General features: G+C 39.3%; 1 protein-coding gene across 2 annotated transcripts; it reads right to left on the bottom strand.

Moving 5' to 3' along the window:
- Window positions 1-13,271: 13,271 nt before the first annotated feature.
- On the bottom strand, window positions 13,272-15,261 carry LOC107786159 (cytochrome P450 77A1). 2 transcript variants are annotated; one of them, XM_016607611.2, is made up of 2 exons: window positions 14,213-15,261; window positions 13,272-14,118 (listed from the first exon to the last, which is right to left on the bottom strand). In XM_016607611.2, the coding sequence occupies exons 1-2, from the start codon at window positions 15,060-15,062 to the stop codon at window positions 13,460-13,462; spliced, it is 1,509 nt and encodes a 502-aa protein (XP_016463097.1). In that variant the 5' UTR covers window positions 15,063-15,261; the 3' UTR covers window positions 13,272-13,459. The 2 variants fall into 2 exon arrangements, with proteins under 2 accessions (XP_016463097.1, XP_016463098.1); XM_016607612.2 differs by having other exon boundaries at window positions 13,272-14,115; window positions 14,213-15,139.
- Between the last annotated feature and the right edge of the window lie 5,846 nt (window positions 15,262-21,107).

Raw genomic sequence — 21,107 nt, 5'->3', positions numbered from 1 at the left:
GGTGATAAAACCAGTTTTAAACATTTAAACAAGTAAATCATGACTGAGGATATGCTTTCAACAAGTAAAGTGAGGAAAAACAGTAAAAATGACCCTAAGGGTCTCAACAGGTCGGCGCAAGGCCCCAAAACATGGCATACAGCCCATAATACAGTATAAATGACTAAAGTACAGAATAATATAAGATTCCAAATCAAATACGTGGCTGAATAGCTGCTACGGGACGAACCAAGTCACAATCCCTACTGGTGCATGCCCACACGCTCGTCACCTAGCATGTGCGTCACCGCATTTATCAAAACAAGTCAAATACTGGGGTTTTGTACCCTCAGTTCTAGATTTACAATGGTTACTTACCTCAAACCGGTGAAAATACTACTCTGCGATGCCTTTGCCCCTCGAATCGGCCTCCACTCGCATCGAATCTATCCAAAATCAGAATCACGGCGTCAAAATATGCTAAGGGAACGAAGCCCAAACGAAAATAATGAAATTATACCACAAATCCCAAAATTGGCAAAACCCGACCCCCGGGCCCACATCTCGAAACTCGATAAAATCATATCAATGGAATCAATATCCTCCCACGAGTCCATACATACCAAGAACACTGAAATCAGAGTCCAAATGACCCCTCAAATTCTCATTTAATGTCTCTTAATCTAAAGCCCTAATTCCTCAATTTTAGACTTAGATTCTATTATTTATTAGGTAGATTTCACAATAGAATCGAGTTTTAAGTCCAAAATCTTTACCTCCAAGTGATTCCCCTTGAATCCCTCTTCAATATCCTTCAAATAGCTCCAAAAACGACCAACAATGGAAGAAATAAACCCCACATTCGCGGACAAGACGACCTTTTAAACCTTCTGCCCAGGCCTAAAAATCCTTCTTTGTGAACACGATCAAAGCCACGCGTTCGCAAAGCATAAAAATAACCTTGACCAAATTCCTCTTTCGCGATTGCGACCACCACATCGCGAACGCGATGCCTTACTCAGACAGGCATTTGCGATCACGTTCTACCTATCGTGAACGCGATGAATTAAATCCACTGAAGCTCAGCCGCTCGTTTTCTTCTATACGAACGTGACACTACCCCGCGAACGCGATGCACAAACACTTAGCCCTTTGTGAACGCGTAGCCATCCTCGCGAATGCAAAGGCTTAAATTCCACCTTCCTCAACTGACTCTTCGTGAACGCGAGGGTCCATTCGCGAACGCGAAGAGTAAATTACCTGCAACAGCTGAACAGAAATCTGCAACTTTGTTTTAACTCAAAATGGTCCGTTCAACCCTCCGAAACTCACCCGAAGCCCCTGAGACCTCAACCAAAGGCACCAACATATCCCAAAACCTTATTCAAACTTGTATCAATCTTCAAAACACCTCAAACAACATCAAATCGACCAAAACACATCGGATTCAAGCATAATTTTCCAAAAACTTCTAAATTCCTCTTTTGATCAAAAACCTTACCAAACTACGTCCGAATGACCTGAAATTTTGGACACACGTCCCAAATGACACAACGAGACTACTGCAACTCTTGAAATTCCATTCCAACTCCTATATCAAAATCTCACCTATTAACCGGAAATCGCCAAAAATCCGATTTCGCCAATTCAAGCCTAAATCTACTCCGAACCTCCAAAATTCATTCCGATCACGCTCTTAAGTCCCAAAGCTAACTGAACCATCGGAACTCACATCTTAGCCCTCTAACACACAAGTCAACATCTGATTGACTTTTCCAACTTATACTCACTCAAAAGAGACTAAGTGTCTCAAACCTTACCAAATTCTTTCCGAACTTGATCTGACTAACCCGATATCACATAACACAGATAAACAAAGCATAAAGAAGTAGAAATGGGGAAAACGGAGCGGTAACTTATGAGACAACTGGCCGGGTCATCACAACACGGCTTGTAGACTCCCTATGATAGAGTTGCTCTGATACCAAGTTTGTCATGCCCTAAACCTGAAGAGGCGTTGTACCGACCCGGCCGGTCGTCTTAAGAATTAATGCCCCGATCCCCTATTAACTGCTTTCTCCAAGTCTATTTCCGCTGTTTTGATTGTTGGGATGTTCGGTTTTAAGTTTCGGAGAGTTTTGGGACACTTAGTCCCTAAATGAGAGCTTAAGTGTTGGAAAGTTGACCGTAGTCGGAACAATATGAAGACGGCCTCAGAATGGAAATTTCATGATTTTGTTAGCTCCATTGGGTAATTTCAGGATTAGGAGCGTGTTCGGATTGTGTTTTGGAGGTCCATAGCTAATTAGGCTTGAAATGCCGAAAGTTGAATTTTGGAAGTTTCTGGTTCGATAGTGAGATTTTGATCAGAGGGTCGGAATGAAATTCCAAGATTTGCAGCAGTCCCGTCATGTCATTTGGGATGTATGTACAAAATTTCATGTCATTCGAACGAGGTCTGGTAGACCTTTTGATCGAAAGTTTGTTTTTAGAGTTTTTGGAATTTTTAAGCTTGAATCCGATGAAAATAGGTGTTTTGATGTTGTTTTGAGCATTCCGAAGGTTGGAACAAGTTTGAATGATGTTTTAGGATTGGTTGGTAGGTTTGGTTGAGGTCCTGGGGGCCTCGGGTGTGTTTCGAATGCTCAACGGGTCATTCTTGAAACTTAGGAAATTGCATAAAATGTTGCAGCAATCAGTTCTGGTTTCCTTCATCGTGTTCGCGAATGGGATCTCACGTTCGCGAAGAGGAGATGGTACTGGGCGAAAAGTTTGGCCTTCGCGTTCACGAGAGGGACTCCGCATTCGCGAAGAGGCTGGATGGTTGTATTATGCGTTCGCAATTAGGCTTCGCGTTCGCGGAAGAGGAATTGGCCCAGTGGAGTTTTGTGCATCGCGTTCGCGTGGTGCCCGTCGCGTTCGCGAAGGTTCGTCTGTGCAAGGCATCACGTTTGCAGAGTGAGGGACGCGTTCACGAAGAAGGAAAAATGGTCAAAGTTATTTTGTGCTTTGCGAACGCGAGGTTTTGACCGCGTTCGCGAAGAAGGAATTTTCTATGTAGATATAAGATTTCAAAATCGAGGGTTTTAGCCATTTTTATCAAAACTGAAGCTTGGGAGCTCGGATTTGAGCGGGATTTTGAGGGATTTTTAGAGATATCGATTGGGTAACGATTCTTAACTCATTTTTGCTTGTAACCCATTAATCTAAACATGAATTCATCCTTTAATTTCGGAATTTGTATGAAAATTGGGAAAAAGTTCTGAGGCCAAGAAATTGAGTTTTGATTGGGGATTTGACATTGTATTTGGATAATTTTGGTATGGTTAGACTCGTGAGAGTGTGAGGATTCTGAAACTATAAATTTTACCCGATTCCGATACGTGGGCCTAAGGGGAATTTTGGTCATTTTACATAATTTCGCGTATTAGCTTAGAATTTAATTGTAGAATCAGTTACTTGAAGTGATATTTACATTATGCAATTGAATTGAATAGATTTGGGCTATTTGGAGTCAAGTACTCGTGGCAAGGACATGGTGTTGGGTTGATTTTGAGTCGGTTCGAGGTAAGCGGCTTGTCTAACCTTGTGTGAGGGACCTTCCCCTTAGGATATGATATATTTTATAATTGAAATGCCTCGTATGTGAGGTGATGAGCACATACTTGAGCTAATTGTTGAAAATCCAGTTTTTCCTTAAGTATTTCAATTGAGTTCTTTTTCCTATTTTATTCTACTTGTGAATTTAGCCTGTTGCTAGTTTAGAAAAGCATGTTTAGTTGACTTAATTGTCTATTTACTTAAACTGCCTTAATTGCATTACATGAAGTATGTTAGTCTAAGATTAACTGTTTACCTGGTACGAAATTTAGCTTAATTAGGTATTCTTGTGTTGCTGTTGTGTGTTTTTACTTTGGGACTACGGGACGGCATCCCGGGAGATCCCCTGTATGTATTTATGATCTGAACTGAGGTGAGGGATACCAAGAGATCCCTGGAACGTATATTGAGGATACCAAGAGATCCTTGGGATACCGAGAGATCTCTAGCATATATTGAGGATACCAAGAGATCCCTAGCATATATTGAGGATACGAAGAGATCCTCGGGATACCAAGAGATCCCTACCATATATTGAGGATACCAAGAGATCACCAGTTATCATCCTTGTTATGAGTGGTACTTCCTTGTGGTTTGCGTTCATCTATGTTTCTGTTATTGTACTCTTATTATCTTGTGTATATTCTTGCTATAGATTTTCAATTGCACTGCTTATCTTATCCTGTAATATTTATATTTATTTAATCTCAGTAGGGCCCTGACCTTCCTCGTCACTACCCAACCAAGGTTAGGCTTGGCACTTACTGAGTACCGTTGTGGGGTACTCATACCTCTTATGCGTATGTTTTTCATGTACAGATCCAGGTACTTCTACTCAGGCCTATCATCCTTAAGGGAGGCGACTACTTAGAGACTTCGAGGTACATCTGTCGCGTCTACAGACTGAGAAGCCCTTTTCTATTCCTGCTTTTAGTAATTAGCCCTTCTGTACTTTATCTGTTCTTATTAGACATTCCGGAGTTAGAGCTATGTAGTATTGATCTCAGCTTTTGATTCGTGGGTTTCCGAGTCTTGGATTTGGATATTGGTTTTGAGATTGATATATGGTGTATGTCGAGCAGCACATTTAAACATTGTTATTGCCTTATTTCTGTTTTAAATTTTTTACTTCCGCAATTTGGTTATCTTCCGCATTTTAGGCTTACCTAGTCGTAGACTAGGTGCTGTCACGATGGTTCACGGAGAGCGAACCGGAGTTGTGACAGGCGTGGCCGACACCTGGTGCCATCCTCGGCCCGAGCGTACCACTCTATAACTGTGAACTCTAGAGGGGTAGCCCTCAACCTAAACCGATGAGGCCATATTCTGAATCATCTGAAAATATCATCTCTCTCATCTGAGGGGTAAACATACCCAAAAACTCATATACATTTATATATATATATATATATATATATATATATATATATATATGTGTGTGTGTGTGTGTGTGTGTGTGTGTGTGTGTGTGTGTGTGTGTGTGTGTGTGTGTGTGTGTGTGTGTGTGTGTGTGTGTGTGTGTGTGTGTGTGTGTGTGTGTGTGTGTGTGTGTGTGTGTGTGAGTTGTATCATGATCGAGACAGTGCCTCGACCTCCCATCAAACCTGTATATATAAAATAGACTCCAAGGTCTAGACTTGGTAACTCCGGGGAAGTGGTGCTTACCAACCAAGCTGATGTTTGGCTCTATCTATTGGGAAGGTCTATCTAGCTGTCTATCAGGACATGCAGCATGAAATGCAGCGTCCCTAGCAAAGGGACGTCAGTACGAAATAATGTACTAAATATGTAAGGCAAAAAAATAATTGAAAGTTGAAACTGAACTGGTGATATAATAATTGAATGTAACTGGGAGTCAAAGATAATCTAAAGATATTCTTACCTACTGATACTGACTCAACTCTCTCCATATAGTATGTAAAATAGTTGTCCGGCCCGATAAGGCTCGGTATGTGTAACTGCTCTGCCATAGTAGGCTCGCTCATAGGCGATCGGCCATACTAGGCTTTGTATCTCAGCTATTTTGGGCTCGCTCACAGGTGCTCATCCATAGGTATATAACTTACCATCTGATCAGAGGTTGCCCAATAAGGTCCTGCCCACCGATTATATCTCGATGGTGGTGAAAATACTGTAGTACTGCCCAATAGGGGCCTGCCCATCGATTATAGCTCGATGGTGGTGAAAATACTTGTAATACTCTCTCTCTCTCTCTCTCTCTCTCTCTCTCTCTCTCTCTCTCTCTCTCTCTCTCTCTCTCTCTCTCTATGTGTGTATGTGTTGGAACCAACCAAACAGCATGACGAGCTAACTCTGAGAACATCATCTCATACTGCATCACAATCATTTCTCAGGAAGGATACTGTAACTTATGAGACTATGATAATGTACATAAGTTCAAGAATACGAACATCTCCTTATGCCTCATTATCAAACACATGTAGTTAAGAGATCATGCCAAAATGAAGGAAAGGTTTAGACTTAACATACCTTATCACAATCTGTCCAATAACCACGTTAAACTCGTCTCGTTGCACCTTAATCTACAACAATGATAACAATACTATCATCAAGTTATGGAAGGTACAACCATCTCTCAATAAACGACAAGCTTATTTTATAATAAAACGGGCAGCATCTCTCCTATAATCTTTACTTCCTCCCAATTATACATAACACCAACAAAAACAAGAACATAAAAATAACAACATATATACATCATTTCCCAACCTTATATCCATCATAAAATACCGCAAAACAGCCCAACATACCCCTATTACTTTATACACAAAACGACGACCATAATAGTGTCAAACAATCCGAAAATGTTACGACGAACGACAAGCGAACCACCCTTCTATTATGTTATGTTTCTCCACATCCTTTATCCTCATAAACTCCATAAAAACAGTAGCAAAAGAGACAACCCAACAGCAGCACGAAACAGCCCACAAAATAGTCCCACAAGTTCAACAACTCAAAATTAATATTTCAGTTTACTAAAACACGTTTCGCCTTGTCTTTTCTTTCAAATTGAGCAACACAACTAAAAGTACATAATTAAGCCTCTTATCCAATAAGCCATCCATGACTTCAACTTATAAGTAAGTTTACAAGTAGCCAACAGTGACGCAACAATAAACAATATACTATTCTTTCGAAACTTGTTAGGTCTATTCTTTATGATCGAGTTATAACTCGTACAAGCATAGATAATGGAAGTAGATGCATAAATTTACCTTAGTTTGAGTAGAAACCACGAAACCTAGCCCTTCTTCATCCAAAATTAGTCCCCCAATGTAGCTACAAGAAGGAGAAAGGGAAACTAGCAAGTTGTCCGGGCTTTTCGGCACTAGAATCACATCGTAACACCTTAAATAACCTAGGGTTTGTATGGGATTTTTGGGGAGGAATTGCATGGGTTGAATATGGTTTTCTTGGTCTTAAAGATGGCTGGAAAAAATGAGTTCATCATCCCTTAAAACTCCCCTCTTGGCCAACTTTGGAGCTTTTAATTGAGGCCTCTCCTTTTGGCAAGTAGGTGATGCACCTACTTGTCACCTACCAGTTTGTGTAGTCTTGCAAAAATGTTAATATCTCTCTACTCCAATGTTGTATAAATGAACGATTTACTCCATTAGAAACTAGACTCATAGATGTTCAATTTTGTAGTTAGATCATCCCCTAATTCCAAGTACTTTGGGAGAAATGCCGAGCTACGTTTGACCTAAAGTTTAGCATATTTATGAATGTAACTTGTGATGACCTTTGCGAACTTTTGTTCCACAACTCGCTTAAATTCAAAATGTAATACACAACTATCATATGACTAAAATAACTCATAACATAACCTCCTTATAATGTTAAGCAACCTAATATCACCCCAAAAGTACATGTTATAACATTCCCAACTTGTCGGCATTCGACGAAACTTATTTTCTTCAATTCGTTTAAATTCTAAACCTCCCAACCCTCTTGTTACTTGCAGTTCATGATCTTAAATATTTGTAATCTCCAAGTTAACATGATTAACTTACTCCATGTACTTTCAAAGATGATCTCATTTCTGAGCTTACATCAATTGACTTACGACGTGCTCTCACGTATGAAAATGTGGGTCTAACAAGTGTTCTTTTCTTTATGTGATCACATGGATCCATTCGCGATTGCATAGTGCATTCTTGAGGCATCAGTTGGTTCCTTCTTCACGATTGCATGCATTTGTTCGTGATCCCGTAGTATAATTTCTAGGAAATGGTCATTTCCTTCTTCGCGATCGTAATTTCATTTCCACGATAGTGATGTGTAAATCTCTAGTCAGCAGAATATATTTTCCAAATCTATGGTTTCAGTTTATTTCACACATTTGATTTTTGGAGCTCGGTTGGAGTCGATTCTTGGAGAGATTTTCAAGGGAGTGATTGGAGTAAGTGATTCTTACTTAGTTTTGGTTAAATTTCATATTTATGTCTTTGATTTCATCATTTAATTAGTGATTTGGGTTGAAAAATTGGAAAAAAAATAGAGGAAAGTTCAAAGGCCGAATGTTGGGGATTTGAGCGAGATTTTAGTAACGTATTTCTGTAATTCTTGTATGGTTGGACTCGATATCGGATGGGTGTTTGACTTTTGTAATTGTGGTGGGGTTCTGAGACGCGAGCTCGAGTCGACTTTTTGTAGCGATTTTTCAATTGTTGGCTAAGATCATAATTTCATTATTTAAATTAGTTTCCTATAGTTATATTTATAGTATGAAATATTTTTGGCTAGATTCGAGTCGTTCGGAGTTGGAAAATCGAGGGAAAGACCTTCTAATTGATTGATTGAGCATGGTTTGAGGTAAGTGACTTGTCTAACCTTGTGTAGGAAAGCTTTTCCTTAGGATTTGGTACTGTGGTGATAATTTGTGATATGTGAAGGTCGTGTACGCAAGGTGACGAGTACATATTCGAGCTTATTTGTGGAAATTTGACCGTTTAGGGATCTTAGGTTCTTATGTCTATTAAATATAAAGTTGTTTTGTCGTGTTAAATTCCCCATATACTAAATTTACCCTTACGTGTTATTTGAAATTAATTGTTTTGTGTTTTACCCTTATTACTGATTGAACTCTTATGTGCTTAACTAAAGTTGTTGCCTCTTTTATCGTCATGTTATCCTTTTCGTAATTTATTAATCTTAATTGAAATCATTATTATCTCTTCTGTAATTGCTTGGCCTTAATGGAAGTCTGTTATTCCTTTCATTGTTGACGTATTCTTATTTGCGGTCATTGATTCATGATATCTCTCTTTTTATCGAATTGCACTTACGTGTATTATTGTTACACATTACCTCTCCATTGTTGAACTATTCTTGTTGAGACTATTATTTCCCTATTGTGTCTTTCTCTGTGAGTTCGTTCTTTCGTTTTCTTTATGTTCTGAAGTTCTTGTGTTGATTTGCTTATCGTATTCTCGTGTTATTCTTGTTGGTGTTGTTGTATTTGGTGAGGTGGGCTTGAAACGCGTGACTAGTAGGGGAACTACTAGAAGTCACACGGTGTGATAAGGTGGGCTGAAATACGGGATGCTATTTCGGAAAAAATGATTCTAAACTAAATATAAAGACTCCCGCAATGACATAAGAAAATTTGTGATTCATTTTACGATTTTAGACTACGAGGTGGTACCTCGTGAGAGCTATTGTTGTCATTTTTCCTTTTATGTGCACTTGTCTTTGATTGTTGTTTTTCTTAGAATACTATTAATTGTTTTCCTCCGTATTACACTATTTGCTATGTTCTATGTAGTTAATCTTGTTGTGCTAGTCACTAGTTCAAACTTCATTGCTGCTTTTATTATACTGAACCTTTCGTGGTGATCGTTTCTTATGTGACATTCATTGTCTCTACTCTTATTTGTTAACTGAAATTATGATAGAATACTTGCACAAGTATACATGTAGTAAAATCACCCATTTCGGTTTTTAAAATGTGAATCATGTCATCATTAACCATTATATGTACTCTTGTTTTCTAGTCGTCTGTGTGAGGATCGTTCTATTGGCACGTGAGTCGTCCATGCGGTTATGAGTTGTAATGTGGCACAAGATGCTAAGTGATTAGGGTTCATGAATTGGGACCCGTGAGCTATGATTATGAGGTTCGGTACCTCGTGCAAATACTAGAACAGATCTTGTATGAAAGCGATTGTTCTTAATCGTTGCTGGTTTTCCCTTTATTTGATTTCTCTGAACTTAGACTGTGATTAGTTAGTCTACAGCATTATCACCTGACTGCTTCGTGTTGAATATAGTTCTTACCAGTATCTCATTGCAAGTATTGTTTTGCATTCCTTATCCTGCTTAGCTTTATATTAATATTGTTTCTCTATTAGTTCATCTACACACTTGTTCACATTGTTTAGTCTGGTAGGTGTATTGATTGTCCCTCTTCACTACTCTACCGAGGTTAGTCTTGATATTTACTGGGTACCGATGTGGTATATTCATATTACGCTTCTGCAAATTTTTGTGCAGATCCAGGTGCCACGGTTATTGTTGATTATTAGCTGGTTGGTCGAGCTGTAGATACTCAAGGTAAACCTATCGTCACGTTCGCAGGCCTCAGAGTCACCTTTTGATATTTTCATTGTATTGTTTAATTCCATTCTGAACAGTTACATTTAGGAATTTTCTAGTAAACTCAACAAAGCTTATGACTTGTCGTACCAATTTGGGGGATGTTATTTCATGTTGTAAATGTTGAGTTCATTTAAAATTGTTCGATTTCTACTTAATAGTTCTTTTGCTAGATTTCTGCCAATTTATTTAGTAAGTGCTAGTCTTAACTAGTCGTAGAGAGTAGGTGTCGTCACGATATCCTACGGAAGAAAACTGGGGTCATGACAAATATGGAGCATAATATACTTGCCTAACATTTTCTGCAATTATAAAAGGATCGTAGCGATCATACTCCCTCTTTTTATTAACCTCAATTACGTTGTACTGCAAGGTGTACATTTGTACCTCATTTAGGTGTTGGGTCAAACCACTTGCATTGGAAAAGTATGATCTTCTTATTTGGCCTAATATGTTAATTCTAGAATCTCTTTGATCACACCATAATAATCATTTTTCCCATCCTGGTTGCCTTCACCACCTTTAACACACACCCCACTGTTATTGCTTTTTTTATACTTGGAGCATTCCTCAGTGTGAAATTTGTAACCATTCATAAAATACTTAGACATAGTTGTAACCGTGGGTGTAGGTCCCCAAGATATATCTTTCAAAAATTGATTAACATCGTTGTTTGGATTATTGACCTACATGTAGTGTTAAATAAATCACAAGTGAGCAAGTATATTTAGAAGACACCAGGTATGTATATTCATATGTGAGCAAGTATGTAAGTTGCACTTACATACTCATAAACCACGCCTCAAATGTAAAATATACAGCATCATGGCCAAAATGACTCACGAAATCACTGAGCGATACATTGAAAATTTTATTAGTTGCATCAACCTAATTAAATAATAGTCCATATAAATTAATCTTACGTCAACACGTACTTAAGAAGGGTTGAACTTCCAAAATTTAGCAATACATAATTTGAAGCTGATTTGTACTCCATACTACTTAGGCCCTTTTTTTTTATCGATCTTTAGAACCTCGGCTTGGTTGATTGAATATGTATAGTGGTGGATATAATGGATCATTCTCAATCATGACATTGCGCTGGTTGGGCATATTTCTAGCACATAGCACATGACTCTCAAATTAGTAAGAACAAATATGGGCAGTCTCTTTTGGAAGATAAGCTTCACATATAGATCCTTCAATCCTATCCCTCTGTTTAACAAATCATTTATACTTGCCGATAGTCCTGCACATTGTCATATTAGACAATAACGTTAAAGAAAATTACAAAAATGAATCAAAGTTTGATCATTATTAATATTTGCTCGGATACTTGATCAGTGGATCAATTGAAAATTCAATTATATTCTATTAACCTATGATATGGTCTTAATCATTTTATTTAACCTAGAACATGCATCATTTTTTATTTTAACTGGACACTCGAACATACTGACGGTCTTAGTGAATTAAATAAGTTTTAATGTGGGAGCGATCGAGTCTAAGTATCGACATCCAACATGCTATAACACATTTAAAAACAAAATATATAGTGTTATACTAAAACCTAAGTTGTAGCAACAACAACATACACTCAGTCAAATCACATGATTTGGGAATATATATATGTGTGTGTGTGTGTGTGTGTGTGTGTGTGTGTAAATTGATTCATAATGATCTATAAATGTTTGACCACTAATACCGACCGATATCGGTATCGGTCGAAAACTTCATCAACTTTTTTTTGAAATTTATACTCCCTCTGTTCCAGTTTATGTGAACCTATTTCCTTTTTGGTCCATTCCAAAAAGATGACCCCTTTCTAAATTTAAAAACAATTTAGCTTAAAATTCCAATTCTACCCTTAATAAGAAGCTTTTATAATCGCACAAATATTCTAGACCCTATTTTGACTTGTTTAGGATCACAAATTCAAAAAATCTTCGTTTTTTCTTAAACTCTTTGCTCAGTCAAACAGGTTCACATAAATTGGAACGGAAGGAATATTATTTATGAAAATATAAAATAGAACCTGGGCGGGAAAAAATTAATTCAGTATTCCGACCGATATCGATCGAAAATGAGGAGCTTATTTTATTTTAACATTTTTTCCGTACATAATAGGCAAGTCTGACCAACTTTTGATCAAATAGTGAAATGTGTCAAACTGTATAGTATTTTCGATATTATGGGTTTACGACCAATTTATACTATTTCGGTCGGTATATATGCTTTGGATGGAATAGGCACTTTTTTAGTAGTGGAAGTCCCTTGGTGTATGTAACACCCTAGACAAATATGAAGAAACAAGACTTAAATGGAGGTGAGAGTTTTAAAGTCATGCTAAGGACAAGTGATTACTAGTTTTAGTGCTTAATTCAACACCTAATTATATTAGGAATTAAACGCAATCTCCTTTTTCAATGATTTGTAAAATTGTCCACATTCTTTTCAAAAAGTAGGCATTGTTAACTTATTCTTGGGCATACCATCTTTATTGGTTTAAGAAGGTGATTCCCATAACTTAAGGCTGGAAAAATACTTGACATGCATAATTATATTGGACCAACGAACAAAATGCTTCTAGGTCCATAAAAATATTTATATTAAATGGCCAACAACAAAAGGAAACATTAAAATAACAATGGACCCTCCACACTTATAAATTCTCTTGAAATAGCAGTTCTTTTCAGTGGTTGTCGCAAATACCTACTTAACTTACTAAAACTCGTGCTTCTTCATAAAGAGTAACACTCACGTGACCCCCAATTCTTTTGTTAATTCTTTTGAAATAACAGGGACATATATAGCTAGCATAGAAAGTTAGGGTCCATTAACATTAGTCCAAACTTTATATATATATTTGTTGAAAAATCTACCGAATATATACATATTATAAACTTCAAAACCTATAAACTTCAAATTACAAATTCATTTTCTGCGCAATAAGCCATACTAGAACTTGCGATTAATTAACTATAGAAAGTAAAATGTAACCAGAGGTGCGCCGATTTAACTAAGGCATTTATCTTATTCTTTTCTCTACATTCCATTATTGACAAACCAACTCAAAAACAAATGCCGATAAATATAAATAAGCTTCAGAAGGTTCTGCTATAAAGATGAAAAGGTGAAATATTGAGAATATCACCACCTTCTTTCCCACAAACCAATCAAACAACAATTTTGAACAAAAATAAACGTGAAAATATTGTAACCATATTTTGGACTTATAATCTTAATGAAATTACTCCACTTACATTCTTGGTTTGACCTTAGCTCTTAAAGGATTTTTCATCACCACAGTAAATATCAACTTCTCACTAAAATTCACTTTGCTCTTTTCCGGGTAAGCGGACCATTCAAATTCTTGAACCATTCGGGCCAACATCAAATTCACATGCACCGTTCCCAGACCCAAACCCGGGCAAATTCTCCGCCCGACACCAAATGGCATCATTTTCACTTTTGTCACACCTGTTATATCAGCGTCCTCTCGCCCTGATAGAAACCTATCCGGGTCGAACTTCTCAGGGTCGGACCAGATATTCGGGTCATGCGAGATCCCATGTGAGAAAAACTCGACACTAGCATCCGTGGGTATGTCATACCCGCCCAATTTAACTGGCTCTGTTACTGCATGGGTTAGTACAAAGTACGTAGGAGGATGTTTACGTAAAAGTTCCTTTACGACGGCGTTTAAGTAAGGCATTTTCTCAATGTCCTTTTCATCAACCTTTCTATCACCCACTGTATTTATGATCTCTTCGTACATTCTCTTTTGTATGCTTGGGTTTTCGATCAGTCTCCCTACGGCCCACTCTAATGCCGTTGCAGTTGTGTCAGTCCCGCCGTTTAAGAATTCTGAACATAAGGTTACAAGTTCCGGATCCGTTGGTCCTGATTTTTTACCTGCTGAAAGTATAATTTAGTAAATAGTTAAAGATATATTTTGTCTTATAGCTTAAACTCTTAAATGAGACGCTCATATAATTCAACATTATTATACCTTCAATTTTCACATCGAACAAAGTGTCTAGGTATGAAAATGAGGCTGAAGTCTTGTCGGACCCAGGATTTTGCATAGCTCTACGACGTTTCTCGATCAAAGGGACAAGTGTTTCGATTTGTTGCTTGCGAACTTCTTGAACTCTCTTACGTTGTTTATACCCAACAAATAAGCTCAATATAGGAAGATAATCATCTATTCTAGGAAGAAGCTCAACTAACACATCCTTCATCATTTGGTCAACAGTTTCAATCATTTTTTCATCTATTTCAACACCAAAACACATAGCCAAAAGTATATAAAACACCGCGAAACGCACGTTTTTCAGCACCCAAACGACGTTGTTGTTGGCCTTAGCATCTGCATGAATCCTTTCAACCAACTTATCCATAGCTATTTCTCTACAATAACGAAACTCTTTCGCTCTACTCGAACTAAGCATATTTTGGACCATGTTTTTTCTAAGGGATCGCCAAAGTGGCCCGTAAATTGCAGCATTGACGCTGAACTTGTTGCAACTGAAAATGGTTCGGGTCGGATTCTCACTCGGGCGGGTAGCAAATATCGGACCCTTTTCGATTAAAGCTTCGTAAGCCAAGTCAGCACTGCTAACAATAATCATAGTACGAGCACCCATTTTGAGTGTGAAAATGGAGCCATATTTTGGTTTGAGTTCTCTAATGTATTCGAAAAATTGCTTACCAGAACCAGCTACTTGAAAAAGGTTACCGACTACCGGCCAACCCGGTGGTCCTGGAGGAAGATTGAGGTTTTTTGATTTGTTTTTGCGCGTGAACAAGAAGATGAGATTTAAGAGAAGAAACGCTAAAGCTGTGAATAAGAGGTCCATTATTGTGGAAGTTAATTAGTGATGTATACTATTGAGATGGAAGTAATGAGTGGAACTAGCTAGTGAGGGAAAAGGAGTATAAGAATGGAAAAAAGCTTGAAATTATAGTTAGGAAATAATAAATGCTGTTAAAGTAAAGAAAAGAGAAGAAAACTATGCATGTTAATTGAAAGTATACAACTTTACATGCATAAATGCAAACAAGGTAGGTAAGACGGGTGTTCTTTATACCTAGTACTAGTATGAAGAAAAATGTAGTAGTACTGCTACAGAAGTACTACAAAGAAGGAGATGTCAGTCTGGTGCACAAATTATCTCATATTTATGCAGGGCCGGGAGAATAACAGCACCTCAAGGGGTGTGGCGTAGACAGTCGACCCCAATACAAGTATTTGTGGCTAATTCAACGGCATCAATCCAACTTGTTCCACTACCTTACTAAAATAGTCATTAAAATTTCAACTGAAAAAGGACTTACCTATAGAGACGGCATTACTTTACAACATCAACTAGCTAATACTTGAAAAGCTCGACTAAAATCAGCATTTCATTAAATCGAAGAACCAATAGAATTGAACCCTAATAATATGGATTAGTTGTCAAATTATTGCAGCGAAGTAAGAGAGGTTAATTAAAGCCGTAAACTTTGGGAGATATCTTACTTATCCTGCCAATTATCATGCATTTATTACTTATTTCGGTAATTCGGTTCCAATTTTAATCTATCAACATTTTGCTCCTATTTTAAATGAAATAATTTGTTTTCTCTTTCAATCTTGTGTACGGGTAAAATCGGGGGTAATGTCTAGCCCGATTCCCCGATGAAAGAAGGAGACGGGAACGCGGATCCGTGAGATTGTAAACGGGGCCAGAGACTCGTCGAGACCGGGGAAGATCCGACATTGGACGCGGTAAACTGACACACCGTGGACCGAGTATGACTTCTAGACCTCAGGAGACGCAATGGACGGTTATGCACGACTGATAGGGGGCCGCAATACTCGTCCTCAACCGGATATCACGGCGCGAATCTCGCTCGATGTCGATTATGGATCAACAATTACCGAGAAAAGAATATTTTAACTTTTTCTAGACTTGTACTAGGATTAAAACTCCCCTACTATATAAAGGGGGAAGTTTTTCTTTACAAACACATTGTAACACGCGATTCAAGGCAATAAAAGTTTATTTTTACCTTCTAGCTACTGCGAAGATTTTTGCTCACTAGTTCTATTATTCATTCATGAATGGGCTCGAACCGAAGGTCCAATTGAAGACGAGCTCATTGTTCAATCTAAGTTCGGGCTTGGCCATAACATTGCAATTGGTTTAATCATTTATTTCGTTTCTAATTCGTTTATCCAATATTCTTAATTATTCGTATACAATTAAACCACGTATCCTTAAAATCGCGTACGAATTTAATTGTTATCCAATTGTGGGGTAAACAGTTTGGCGCCCACCGTGGGGCTAAGGATAATAGTGGTGATTTGATACGATCTCCATAACACACCCTATTTTACGCTTGTTCTTTGAAATCTTAATTTCAGGTCAGCCCAAAAATGTCAAACTCTCAGTCTGCTCACTTGAACGTTGACGCTGAGTTTGGCCATCACAACAAAAACAATCATTTGTTGCCCAGCCACGATGTGCCTCCTGCTGATCCCAACGGTGTCCCAGTTGCTGACCCGGTCGACGCTAACTCGCAGGTGGCCATCAACATCAATTTACTAACTGATCCCGAAAATAGTATTCCCAAGGGACCCTGACCAACAGCTCGAGAAGCGCCCAAGGTGAAGGTGATAGGGTGAGCCTATGACTAATTTTAGAAATGTTGCAGGCTCAACAAGCGGCAATAGCACAGCTGCAGAATCAATGTCATGCCCCCAACAGGGTCAAGCCCGAACAATCTTGGGAAAGCACATGGAGAGACAAATAAATTGCTGAGAGACCAGATAAAGCTGAGCCCATGGTAAATCCTGCGGTAATAAAAATGCTCGAAATGTTGACGAAACAGGTGGAGTCAGGGGAGAAAAAGATTAAGGCTAATGACAAGAAGGTAGAAACCTACAATTCCAAGGTGGATCAGCTCCAAGGAGCACCCCCGATATTGAAGGGGCTGGACTCCAAGAAATTTATCCAGAAGCATTTCCCTCCAAGCGCGGCACCAAAACCGATCCCAAAGAGGTTTTGTATGCCTGACATCCCCAAATATAACGGGACCACGAATCCAAATGAGCATATGACCTCCTATACATGCGCAATCAAGGGAAATGATTTGGAAGACGATGAGATCGAATCGGTGTTGAAGAAGTTTGGTGAGACTTTTCCAAGGAGCAATAATATGGTATTACAACTTTCCCCCAAACTCTATTGACTCGTTTCCTATGCTTGCAGATGCTTTCGTAAAGGCCCATGCCGGGGCCATCAAAGTCGAGACCCGACAGTCAGATCTCTTGAAGATCAAACAAAGAACTAACGAGATGCTCAGGGAGTTCGTGTCAAGATTTCAGATGGAACAGATAGACCTACGATCAGTTGAAGATGATTGGTCCATTTAGGCATTTACTCAGGGGATCAACCCCCGAAGTTCCATGGCATTTCAACAGCTAAAACAAAATTTAGTGGAGTACCCGGCGGTAACCTGGGTCGACGTCCATAACAGGTACCAGTCGAAGATCAGGGTCGAGAACGACCAACTCGGGGCCCCTTCTGGATCTGTTTACCCCATCAGGGCCAATTATAGATTTAAGAGAATTATTGATCAAGATCTGAGACCGGTATGAGATCGGTATCAACCATACAGCATAGACCAAAGAGGAATTAGGACTGGGTGTCACCCCACAAGAAATGAGAAGAGAAGCAATCGAGGGCCCGGTGGCCGAAGTCTGATAAGCAAGTATTGTTTGACAAGCCGTTGGGGAGCAGGGAAGCACCGAGATTGTCGGAGTACAACTTCAACGTGGATGCCACCAGCATCGTGTCAGCCATAGGGTGCTTAAAAGAGACCAAAAGGCTGCGACCATTGCTGTTCGATCCTACCCAAAGAGACCCTAATTTGATGTGTAAGTATCACGGCACTCACGGTCACTGGACCGAAGATTTACGACAATTAAAGGAAGAAGTTACCCGGTGATTTAACGACAGGAACCTCCAAGAATTTTTCAGTGAGCGCGCCAATAATCACCTTAGGAATAGGGACGCCAACAAACAGGTCGAACAAGAGGAGCCTCAGCATGTGATCAACATGATCATCAAAGGAGTCAATGTTCTCCAAGGACCAATGATAAAACGTAATAAAGTATCTATTGCGATGGAGAAATGCAACCGGGAGTATGTCCCGAAGGGAGCCATTTCGTTCAGTGACGAAGATGTCGAGGGGATGCTACAGCCTCACAATGATGCACTGGTAATATCCGTACATATAAATATCGAGTTAAACGTATGTTGATTGATACAAGTAGCTTAGCCAACATCATCATATCAAGGGTCGTATAGCAATTGGGGTTACAGGACCAAATTGTACTAGCAGTCCGGGTACTGAATGGATTTAACATGGTGTGTGAGACCATAGGAGGAGAGATAACCTTGATATTAAACACCGCTAGGACAATCCAAGATACGAAGTTTTACGTGATCATAGGGGACATGAGGTACACCACTCTGTTCGGAAGGCCATGGGTCTACAACATGAGGGCGGTGCTGTCAACTCTGTAACCCTGGTACCCACGATTTCGACATCAAGGAAAATGGAACCTACAAAAAAGAAAAAGATTAAATAGCAATCACTAATATCGGCCTCGATCGAACCGAAGAAACAGGAAGAATGAGGAGCAGACGAGGAAGACGATTATGGCATCTCGAGATCATTCATAGCTCTTGATGACACCGATGCCACCAAATCAACAGTTGAAAAGTTGGAGCAAGTCATGTTGATTGAGCATCTACCAGATCAAAAGGTATACCTGGGAACGGGGTTAACCCCCGAACTCAGAAAAAACTTATTAGTTTTCTTAAAGCTGACGCCAATTGTTTCGCTTGGTCCCATCTTGACATGACAGGGATCCCACGGGAAGCAACCACTCACAAGCAGAAGAGGAGATCAAAGATGCGTTCATCAAGGATGAGGTATCCAAAATTCAAAAAATAACATCCATTCAGGAAGTCAAATACCCGGATTGGTTAGCTAACGTAGTGGTAGTACCTAAAAAAAATAAACTAAGGATATGTGTGGATTATAAAGACATAAACAAAGCATATCCTAAGGATTCTTTCCCTTTGCCTAACATTGATTGAATGATCGATGCAATGGCCGGGCACGAGATACTCAGTTTTTTCGATGCCTACTCTTAGTACAACTGAATTCGGATGGGCCCCAAGAAAAGAATTCTTTCATAATCAAATTAGGCATCTACTACTATAACGTAATGCCATTTGGATTAAATAACACTGGTACACCTACCAACGCCTAGTAAAGCGCATGTTCAAGGAACAAATAGGGAAATCAATGGAAGTTTATATTGACGATATACTGGTCAAGTCCCCACGAGTAGATGATCATTTGAAACATTTGCAGGAAACCGTCCACATACTAAGGAAGTTCAACATGAAGCTCAACCCGGAGAAGTGCGCATTCAAAGTCGGTCAGAGTAAATTCCATAGGTTCATGGTATCCAATCGGGGGATAGAGATTAACTCCGACAAAATAAAGGCCATAGAGAACATCATCATAGTGGACAATTTCAAGGCGGTTCAAAGATTGACCGAGCGTATAGCCGTTTTGGGTCGGTTCATCTCGAGATCCTCAGATAGGAGCAACCGATTCTTCTCACTATTGAAGAAGAATAATAATTTTTCCTAGACTCCAGAATGCCAGCAAGCTTTGGAAGAACTCAAACAGTACCTATCGAGCCCCTCTCTGCTGCACACTTCGAAGGCAGACAAACAGATATACCTCTACTTGGTGGTTTTCGAGGTGATAGTAAGTGGAGTCTTGGTCCGGGAGGAAGAAGGTACGCAAAACTCTAGGGGATGCCGAGTCAAGATACCCTCACCTAGAAAAGTTAGCACTCGCTTTGCTAAGAGCTTCTGGGAAGCTAAAACTGTACTTTCAATGCCACCTTATATGCGTCATGACCTCTTACCCACTGAGGAATATCATGCATAAGCCCGAGATATCGGGCTAGTTGGCCAAATGGGTTGTGGAGATTAGCGGGTACGATATCGAGTACCGACCTCGAACCGCCATAAAATCTCAGATTTTGGCAAATTTCATGGCTAACTTTACGCCGGCCTTAATACCTGAAGTCGAAAAGGAATTACTGCTCAACTCGGGGACTAATTCGGGAATCTAGACCCTATGCATGGACGATGCCTCCAACACGGAGGGGTCTAGGCTCGGTATTGTGTTAAACCCACCTAAAGGAAGTATAATTAGGTAGTCTATTAGAACTGTAAAATTGACTAACAATGAACCGAAGTATGAGGTTATGATTGCAGGTCTAGAACTAGCTAAGAGAGTTGGGGCCGAAGTGATTGAAGTCAAATACGATTCCATCCTCCTGGTAAATCAAGTCATGGAACGTATGAAGTAAAAAAAGAACGGATGCAGAGGTACTTGGACAAATTGAAGGTAAACCTGCACCAATCCAAGGAATGGACTCTGCAGCGTGTACCTTGAGATCAAAACAGTGAGGCCCACGCGCTGGCTAACTTGGGATCGTCAGTCGACCCCGACCACTTCAGCTCTGGGTGGTGGTACAACTAATGAACTCAGATATAGAAGAAGGTCATGCCAAAGTAAACTAAACAATCTTTAAATGGTATTGGAGAAAAAAATACATAGACTACTTGAAGACAGGAAAATTGCTTCCGAATCCTAAAGAATCGAGAGCCCTGCGCACCAAAACTGCCAAATTTAGCTTGTTTGAAGAGGAATTGTTCAGGAGATCTTTCTTCAGCCCACTAGCCAGATGTTTAGGACCAAGAGAGACCGAATACACCATGAGAAAAGTTCACGAGAGTATTTGCGGGAACCATTCAGGG

This window comes from Nicotiana tabacum, chromosome 11 (genome assembly GCF_000715075.1).
Source record: "Nicotiana tabacum cultivar K326 chromosome 11, ASM71507v2, whole genome shotgun sequence".
Taxonomy (NCBI): domain Eukaryota; kingdom Viridiplantae; phylum Streptophyta; class Magnoliopsida; order Solanales; family Solanaceae; genus Nicotiana; species Nicotiana tabacum.
Note: the sequence above shows the minus strand (reverse complement) of the source record. Positions and strands in the feature narration are given on the sequence as shown.

What these genes read in the sequence shown, in the direction of transcription:
- LOC107786159 (XM_016607611.2), bottom strand. Translation starts at nt 15,062, where the DNA reads ATGGACCTCTTATTCACAGCTTTAGCGTTTCTTCTCTTAAATCTCATC. An exon ending in GTTCGATGTGAAAATTGAAG is followed by an intron (nt 14,119 to 14,212) that starts GTATAATAATGT and finishes TTATACTTTCAG; the next exon opens with CAGGTAAAAAATCAGGACCA.